Source organism: Oncorhynchus gorbuscha, linkage group LG07, assembly GCF_021184085.1.
Source record: "Oncorhynchus gorbuscha isolate QuinsamMale2020 ecotype Even-year linkage group LG07, OgorEven_v1.0, whole genome shotgun sequence".
NCBI lineage: Eukaryota > Metazoa > Chordata > Actinopteri > Salmoniformes > Salmonidae > Oncorhynchus > Oncorhynchus gorbuscha.
This window is the reverse complement of record NC_060179.1, coordinates 15,950,578-15,960,337: the sequence shown is the minus strand read 5'-3', so window position 1 is coordinate 15,960,337 and position 9,760 is coordinate 15,950,578. Positions and strand designations below refer to the sequence as shown.

Sequence of the window (9,760 nt, the reverse complement as noted above, 5' to 3'; positions counted from 1 at the left end):
AAAACAAGATCATTAATCTGTAGCCAAGGAGGACATGGAGAAGAAAATGAATCTCACTGGCAGAGCACGCACACAAAAAATACCTGAGAATACCAACAGTCGCACAACAGCCTAACAACGCCCCCTCGCCCCACCGCAACACCCCCTGCCAACACATTCCATGACACTGCTATCTGGAGGAAGTCCAGCCCGAGCCCTACTTAAAGAACACAAACTCTCAGTAAGAAAAACACTCTCTCTTTCTCTCACACACTACAGATAACGAATCTACGAAAACAGTCTCCCTACTTTCTGTCTCTGTGGAACCCATCTGAAGATCAGGATGCTTTGCTGTAGAGTGTGTGTCCTGGCTGTGCTGTTATCTCTCCTCATCCTCACACTCATCCCCTCCACACAATCAGGTGAGTGCTAATACAAACACACAATACGTGCACACGCACACACACACACACACGCACACACACACGCACGCACGCACGCACGCACGCACGCACGCACGCACGCACACACGCACACGCACACGCACACGCACACGCACACGCACACACGCACACGCACACACACACACACACACACATTGTACAAATACATACACATGACAAACATGCACACACATGCACACATAGTCTCTCTTGCATACACAAATGCTCTCCCTATCTTACTGTGTGTGTGTGTGTGTGTGTGTGTGTGTGTGTGTGTGTGTGTGTGTGTGTGTGTGTGTGTGTGTGTGTGTGTGTGTGTGTGTGTGTGTGTGTGTGTGTGTGTGTGTGTGTGTGTGTGTGTGTGTGTGTGTGTGTGTGTGTGTGTGTGTGTGTGTGTGTGTGTGTGTGTGTGTGTGCGTGCGTAGCAGATTGCTGTCTGAAGTACACTCGGCGTCCAGTGCCATGCCGACGGCTGAAGGACTACACTTACCAGACCATTACCTCTTCCTGTGACATCCATGCTGTCGTGTGAGTTATCCTCCAATCACAGCCCAGCACACACTGTGTGTAAAATAGTCTTGTCTTTACCTTTTCCAATGCATTTTGACGAGGTGAGGTTAGAGGAAAGACCTTTGAGGTACACTCACTATCTGTGTGTGTGTGTGCAATTTGTGTAATGTGTGTGTGTGTGTGTGTGTGTGTGTGTGTGTGTGTGTGTGTGTGTGTGTGTGTGTGTGTGTGTGTGTGTGTGTGTGTGTGTGTGTGTGTGTGTGTGTGTGTGTGTGTGTGTGTGTGTGTATCAGAGGAGGCTGGTGGCAGCAGCTTTAGGAGGATGGCTCGTTATAATGGCTGGAATGGAATGAATGGTACATAGTTTACATATGTTTGATGTGTTTGATACTGTTCCAAGTATTCCTTTCCAGCTTTACAATGAGCCCATCCTCCTATAGCTGCTCCCACCAGACTCCTCGTGTGTGTGTGTGTGTGTGTGTGTGTGTGTGTGTGTGTGTGTGTGTGTGTGTGTGTGTGTGTGTGTGTGTGTGTGTGTGTGTGTGTGTGTGTGTGTGTGTGTGTGTGTGTGTGTGTGTGTGTGTGTGTGTGTGTGTGTGTGTGTGTGTGTGTGTGTGTAATATGTGTTGACATTGTGCTGTGTTGTTGCAGCTTCCACACCCGGAGGGACAAGTTTGTGTGTGCCGACCCCTCTCAAGACTGGACCAAGAGGGTACAACGCTGTCTGCTGTGAGTACACGTGTGTGTATGTGTGTGCACGTGTGTAGTTGTTGTAAAACTTGTGTGTATGTTTGTCTAACGTTGTGTGTCTACGTATGTGTGTTCATAGCAAGCGTCAGGAGAGGAGATCTAAACTGAAGAAAATTCTCTGATCTCAAGACCTCATGACCTGGAGATGATGTGGAGAGGGTTTCATGTCCCGGAGATGATGTGGAGAGGGTTTGGGTCTGGACAAATGTACAGCTCTACCTTTCATTATAGAATTATTATAGTATATATATATGTGTGTGTGTGTGTGTGTGTGTGTGTGTGTGTGTGTGTGTGTGTGTGTGTGTGTGTGTGTGTGTGTGTGTGTGTGTGTGTGTGTGTGTGTGTGTGTGTGTGTGTGTGTGTGTGTGTGTGTGTGTGTGTGTGTGTGTGTGTGTGTGTGTGTGTGTGTTATTTACCCTATTTATGCTTTACAAACAGCTAAATATCTCAATATGCATAGAGTCACTGTTTCAGGATGGTTAGTTTTAAAACCTGAGATTTCTGTATTCATACAAATCATTTAATATCTGTGGTTATTATTGTCCATCATATCTGTATTGATTCGGAAGGTGTTTGAGTTTCATATCAGTTTGTGTGTAACTCTATGTATCAATGTTGTTGGTCTGTTTCATAAACAGCAAGTGCAGTATTCCTGATAAACATGAAAACATCTGTTTTCACAAATATTTTGTGTTGTTTCATATCCTCTGTCCAATTGGAGCCAGAGAAAACCTTTTTAATTTTGGCTCTTCAAAGTGTCCAAATGTATGTATAAGTTTTACAAAGGTGTAGTGAGTTGATGTGAGCTAAGAGCTATGAAATAGATAATAAAATATGTATTTGGGAAAAAATCTGTTTTCTACTCTTATTGTATGTGACAACTTCTAAAACTGGGCATCATCATCCACACAATAAATTACAGACTGTAGGAAGGGATACAAAACATAGACACGATGGCTGGGATTCTAGTAGTCTATGGTCATTACATCAAATCCTTTTCATTCAACTGTTTAGACACTGTCGGGTAAGATTGCTCCACTCTACTTCCACACACTGCTTACAATCCAGCATTATCTTTCACTGAAACACAGGTGGCTGGTGGCACCTTAAATGGGGAGGGTGGGCTCATAGCAATGGCTGGAAAGCAATTATTGGAATGGTACCGAACACATCAAACACATGGTTTCCATCTGTTTGATATCATTCCATTCACTCCATTCCAGCCATTATTATGAGCCATTCTACCCTCAGCAGACTTCACTGCAGTGGAAGGTAACACGATCATTAGCATGCAGCCACATGCGCTGATCTGAGGAATCCAGGAAAGACGCTTGAGATTCATTCACTATCTCTGTGTGTGTGTGTGTGTGTGTGTGTGTGTGTGTGTGTGTGTGTGTGTGTGTGTGTGTGTGTGTGTGTGTGTGTGTGTGTGTGTGTGTGTGTGTGTGTGTGTGTGTGTGTGTGTGTGTGTGTGTGTGTGTGTGTGTGTGTGTGTGTTAAGTTTCTCCCTACTGTAAGTAATCTAGTGCCCTGGAATAACTCACCACTCCAACTCTCCAGAAAGAAGAGTCTTTTTAGAGACCACAAAAATGATTTGAAATTCTGCACAATGGACTAAACCACGCATGGGTATCTGAAGACTTCAAAAAGAAAACCACATTTCAACCAGAATATGATATTAATTTCACATCCACTGCCAGATTCTGCTTGTAGATTGGCCCTGTATTGTACCAGAAGGTGTGGCATTAGCCAAGAGGTAGCAGGCATTTAGTTCCACAGACAGCCCATCTGTGTATTCTCTTGGTCTCTCTAATTCAGTACAGTGAGGTGGTCTATAGGGTAGAAGTGTGTTTGTAGTCAACACAGGTGTGTGGCTATGATGTTTTATTACAGGTGTGTTCATGTTTCAGATATGTTCAATATGAGTTCAATGTGTGGCTTCAAAGATGAAATATTCACAGCTGTTACATGGTCATTTCAATACATGATATACAGTATACCCATTGATTGTTGATGATTATAAACTGGGTGGTTTGAGCCCTGAATGCTGATTGGCTGACAGCTGTGGTATATCAGACTGTATATCACAGATATGACAAAATAAAAAAATATTCTGCTCTAATTACATTGTAAACCAGTTTATAATAGCAATAAGGCACCTCAGGGGTTTGTGGTATATGACCAACATACCACGGCTAAGGGCTGTATCCAGGCCCCCCGCGTTGCGTCGTGAGTAAAAACAGCCCTTAGCCGTGGTAAATTGGCCATGTACCACAACCCCTCATGCCCTATTGCTTAAATATAGCATAAATGCCTGATGAGCTGCCTTACCCCATAATAACTCAAAATAAACTGGTACATTCATGATATTCATGATATAAACCAACTATATGTAATAACCATGAATACTTTCTGGTACGTTTTTGTCTCAGGGTTAACGAGAGATGAACCGTGAGAGGAACTAGAGTTCTGAAGTGCAAATACACACACGAGACAGTCTGCATTGCACTGCACACTGCCTTCAACACCCTGACAAAATTAATACTTATGTAAGAATGCTGTTGATTTGTCATAAAAACAGACTACTGTTGGACTCTTAACTGTAAAACCTTCTAGTTCCAGTGACCAGTATGGAACCATGGTAACCATGAAACACAAGTTGGCAAGATTTCATCAAAAAGTGTGAACACAAAATAATAATAATAATGTATAGGTAGACTGGAAATGTATCAAACACAATGTAGGCCACTAAAGGGATTATGGTGTAATAAATCCCTCTAAAGGGGTTAGGGTGGAATAAATCCCTCTAAAGGGGTTAGGGTGGAATATATCTCACTTAATGAGAAGGTTGAATAGATCCCAGTGAAGGAGGTAGGGTGGAATAGATCCTACTAAAAGGGTTTGGGTGGAATAGATCCCACTAAAGGGATTATGGTGGAATAGATCCCACTAAAGGCGTTGGGGTGGAATAGATCCCACTAAAATACTTAGGGAGGAATAGATCCCACTAAAGTGCTATGGTGGAATAGATCCCACTAAAGGGGTTTGGATGGAATAGATTCTACTAAAGGGGTTAGGGTGGAATAGATCCTACTAAAGGGGTTAGGGTGGAATAGATCCTACTAAAGGGGTTAGGGTGGAATAGATCCTACTAAAGGGGTTAGGGTGGAATAGATCCTACTAAAGGGGTTAGGGTGGAATAGATCCTACTAAAGGGGTTAGGGTGGAATAGATCCTACTAAAGGGGTTAGGGTGGAATAGATCCCACTAAAAGGGTACAGATAGAATAGATCCCACTAAAAGGGTACAGATAGAATAGATCCCACTAAAAAGGTATAGATAGAATATATCAAACTAAAGGGGTTAGGATGAAATAGATCCCACTAAAGAGGTTATTGTGGAATAGATCACACTAAAATACTTAGGGAGGAATAGATCCCACTAAAAGGGTTATAGTGGAATAGATCCCACAAAAGGGGTTCGGATGGAATAGATTCCACTAAAGGGGTTCGGATGGAACCGATCCAACTAAAGGGGTTCGGATGGAATAGATTCCAATAAAGGGGTTCGGATGGAACCGATCCAACTAAAGGGGTTCGGATGGAACCGATCCAACTAAAGGGGTTCGGAATGAATAGATCCCACTAAAATACTTAGGGAGGTATAGATTCTACTAAAGGGGTTAGGGTGGAATAGATCCCACTAAAGATGTTAGGATGGAATAGATCCCACTAAAGGGGCTCGGATGGAATAGATCCCACTAAAGGGGCTCGGATGGAATAGATCCCACTAAATGGGTTAGGTTGGAATAGATCCCACTATAGGTGTTAGGATGGAATAGATCCCACTAAAGGCGTTATGGTGGAATCGATCCCACTAAAGGTGTTAGGATGGAATAGATCCCACTAAAGGAGTTATGGTGGAATAGATCCCACAAAAGGGGTTCGGATGGAATAGATTCCACTAAAGGGGTTCGGATGGAACCGATCCAACTAAAGGGGTTCGGAATGAATAGATCCCACTAAAATACTTAGGGAGGTGTAGATTATACTAAAGGGGTTAGGGTGGAATAGATCCCACTAAAGGTGTTAGGATGGAATAGATCCCACTAAAGGGGCTCGGATGGAATAGATCCCACTAAAGGGGCTCGGATGGAATAGATCCCACTAAATGGGTTAGGATGGAATAGATCCCACTAAAGGAGTTATGGTGGAATAGATCCCACAAAAGGGGTTCGGATGGAATAGATTCCACTAAAGGGGTTCGGATGGAACCGATCCAACTAAAGGGGTTCGGAATGAATAGATCCCACTAAAATACTTAGGGAGGTGTAGATTATACTAAAGGGGTTAGGGTGGAATAGATCCCACTAAAGGTGTTAGGATGGAATAGATCCCACTAAAGGGACTCGGATGGAATAGATCCCACTATAGGTGTTAGGATGGAATAGATCCCACTAAAGGAGTTATGGTGGAATAGATCCCACAAAAGGGGTTCGGATGGAATAGATTCCACTAAAGGGGTTCGGATGGAACCGATCCAACTAAAGGGGTTCGGAATGAATAGATCCCACTAAAATACTTAGGGAGGTGTAGATTATACTAAAGGGGTTAGGGTGGAATAGATCCCACTAAAGGTGTTAGGATGGAATAGATCCCACTAAAGGGGCTCGGATGGAATAGATCCCACTATAGGTGTTAGGATGGAATAGATCCCACTAAAGGCGTTATGGTGGAATCGATCCCACTAAAGGTGTTAGGATGGAATAGATCCCACTAAAGGAGTTATGGTGGAATCGATCCCACTAAAGGTGGTTGGGTGGAATTGGTCTTACTAAGGTAAAAGAAAATCTCAAGTTTTTAGGGGATTGGAGAACTCTGGCAGCCTGCCCACTCCTTGTTTTACTCCAAATCTGTTCACTAATCTGAGGTTAACAGTACCAGTCCAGTTTTCAAATCAGTAGATACAGTAATAATCCAATCTTCAACCTCAATTCTCAATACTTTAAAAGCAGTTGTCCATCCTTTTAACAGCATTGAGCCACATGTGTCGCAGATAATGTTAAACAGGAGTGAGATTAAAAGCGTGGGTCCTTTGACAGCCAAGTAAAAGCATTTAAAACATTTCCAATTCATTTTTACTTTGTGATCCAGTCCGGATTTTGCCGCTGATCAGTCTGATGCTCCTTCGAAAGTCATTTGTTGCTCTTCCCCGTTTTTCCAGTTCCAGTGTTTCGCAAGACATCCTTCCATGTATTTGTCCAGAACCAACACTTTCCATGTTAGTCTACAACTGTTGTTTCAAAGCATTTGACAAATACATTTGAAAGGGAACGTCCTGTGGAAACACACAACTCTCTGTTAACACACATTTATTTTTATTTGACCTTTATTTAACTAGGCAAGTCAGTTTAAAAAAACAATTCTTATTTACAATGACGGCCTAGGAACAGTGGGTTAACTGCTTTGTTCAGGGGCAGAAGGACACATTTTTACCTTGTCAGCTCGGGGATTCGATTTATCAACCTTTCAGTTACTGGCCCAACGCTCTAACCACTAGACTACCTGCCGCCCCATGTACAACCCCCAGATTGACTCATCTAACAGAGATGACACACAGTTCATGAAACAGATCAAGTTCAGATCAATAGAATGCAGTCAGATCAGAGATCTGGTTATTTATATGGAGTTGGCAGGATGTCAGTAGCAGAGCCTTAGTGGTAGAAAAGGTGGGTAAACACTGAACACCAGTCCAGATGACAGGCGGTATGTAAAGCTAATGCTGATTTGGTGTAGTAGGTGCGTGAATGCTATTCACCAACTAAAAAGGTGCATGTTTCCCCTGCAATTCTTCCTTGTGTGACCAGAGTTTAAAGTTTTAAAGCCACGCCATCCTTATGTGTTACTATTTTTAACTCTGTGGTTATTTATAGAATGTTGTGACATTCTTAGAATACCACTGATAATGCTGATATGATCCCTTCCTGCTGATGAGGATAATCATTGATCATCTTTCTCTCTCTGGGTCTGATTACGCTCTACTCTGACCTTGGGTGATTGTCCGCCATTGTGTGTGTGTGTTTGTTTGGTGTGTGTGTGTGTGTGTGTGTGTGTGTGTGTGTGTGTGTGTGTGTGTGTGTGTGTGTGTGTGTGTGTGTGTGTGTGTGTGTGTGTGTGTGTGTGTGTGTGTGTGTGTGTGTGTGTGTGTGTGTGTGTGTGTGAGTGTGTGTGTGTGTGTGTGTCGTCACAATATTTCTAGGCCTTGCAAAGGGATTATGGGGCAGAGCCGTGGTCGAATGGGTAATACTTCCAGCTCTATGCACATGTACGATTCCCTGTTAGAGACGGCGGATCAATGCCTCAATTCCCAAATCATGTTGGAATGTTCCCGACACATGTTGGATTTCATCACATACAAAAAACACATACTTAATCATCCGTACACAGGTAAGAATGAATAAAGGTTCCTAAACCAGTGTTTTAACAATAGTTCATACACACACACTCCCTGTGTGGAGGAGGAATGATACAAGAAGACATGGTAGTCTATAAACAGGTCTAGCAGCATGAACAAACGTTAAGATGGTGCTGAAAAGCAGAGAGAGAAGAGGTTGAAGTACCTTGAGGCTGATGCAGTTAAATGTTTTAAAATAACACATTCTTCATTTGGCGCCGTTACCAGTCAATCATCGCAGTCTTGTGAGCCTGAAAGCACTGGTAGCAAACAGGAAAGAGAGAGCAGGCCATTGAGCCCAGCGATACCAGTTCAACTGTTAGTCAAGGTTTTGCAGCTGAAGTGGTAAGACAGAAGACAATAGGGATAAGATAAGCAATGTTTGGGTTTGGCTAGCTGGCTATTTAGCTATATCGGGTGCCTTTTGTGAAACAAGATCTCGTCAATGTCACTTTTCACGAACTGACCAATCACAGCCTAGATGTGGTTGATGTGCTATACAGCAAACTTTCGAAATGTTGAACTCATTGTTATGCATGAATGGTTATGATTAATGACAAGTTAGTACTTAGCATTAACAAATTAGAGACTAACCACCAATGTAGACCATTTTTCTTGCACAAGGATTTAATGACGAAACAAAACCTACAAACATTATAGACAAATGTTGGTTATATATTACTTAAACTGCTGTATTATCCAATTGGAATTAATATTATACTAGTGGTTTAAAGAATACTATTATATGAAATTATATGAATATACAAACATTATATAATTAATATATGAATATAATACTAACGTTATACTATTATATTAACATTATACTTTTTATTTAATGTTATAATATTATACTAATATACTAATTTATACGAATTACTCATCCAGGTTGAGGATAGTGCATCTGCAGGGGACAGATGTAGATTGAGCCAGAGCCAGAGCCAGAATACCACTGCCACCCCAAGTTTTTATTATTTTAAGAGACCGAAGTCATGGGACCTAGATGTGTTTTTTAGGTTCCACTCCCAACAAAAGTGTGAAAAGTCTATGGTGCAGAAGGTTTTATTTTGTAAAGATGGGACCAACAGGAAGTAGCTGTCATACAGTGAAGAGAACCATGCTTTATTCTGCTTCATTTGTATGGCATTTGCAAAGCCCATAGAGAACAGCCCTTTCATGAATGGACTGGCAGACTGGAAGCATATCCATCAGAGAGTGGAAGAGCATGAGAAGAGCATGAGAAGAGCATGAGAAGAGCATGAGAAGAGCATTATGTATAGAGGTCATGCTGAGGCCTACTTTCTAAGGTCCTCCAAAGGTAACATTGAGAGCCTGTTCATCGGCAGTCAGATGTCTGCTCATAGAGAGCAAATGTGCAGAGGAAGGCGTGTGCTAGAGCACATTATAGATGCTGTTAAAGGCAAGAGGGGTCTGAGCTACAGAGGCATGCAGTCTGAAGAAGCTTATACGCTAGATGACAGCAGCATTGACCATGGCAACGTTTTAGAGATGATCATTCTGCTGGGAAAGTACGACCTGTGTATGAAAGAGTATCTCACTGCCTGCATAGAGAAAAGCAAAACACTGCATCCTGGTCAAGAGGGGGCAGAGGCTCTCATCACTCT

At 42.4% G+C, this 9,760-nt stretch overlaps 1 protein-coding gene across 2 annotated transcripts; it reads left to right on the top strand.

Annotated features, from left to right (window-relative positions):
• The first annotated feature begins 216 nt into the window (after positions 1–216).
• Positions 217–2,522, top strand: LOC124039124 (C-C motif chemokine 20-like). Of its 2 annotated transcripts, none has more exons than XM_046355009.1 (4): positions 217–401; positions 851–950; positions 1,584–1,661; positions 1,762–2,522. In XM_046355009.1, exons 1-4 carry the CDS (start codon positions 323–325, stop codon positions 1,802–1,804), a joined length of 300 nt encoding a protein of 99 aa, XP_046210965.1. In that variant the 5' UTR covers positions 217–322; the 3' UTR covers positions 1,805–2,522. The 2 variants fall into 2 exon arrangements, with proteins under 2 accessions (XP_046210965.1, XP_046210964.1); XM_046355008.1 differs by having other exon boundaries at positions 848–950.
• Positions 2,523–9,760: the final 7,238 nt, after the last annotated feature.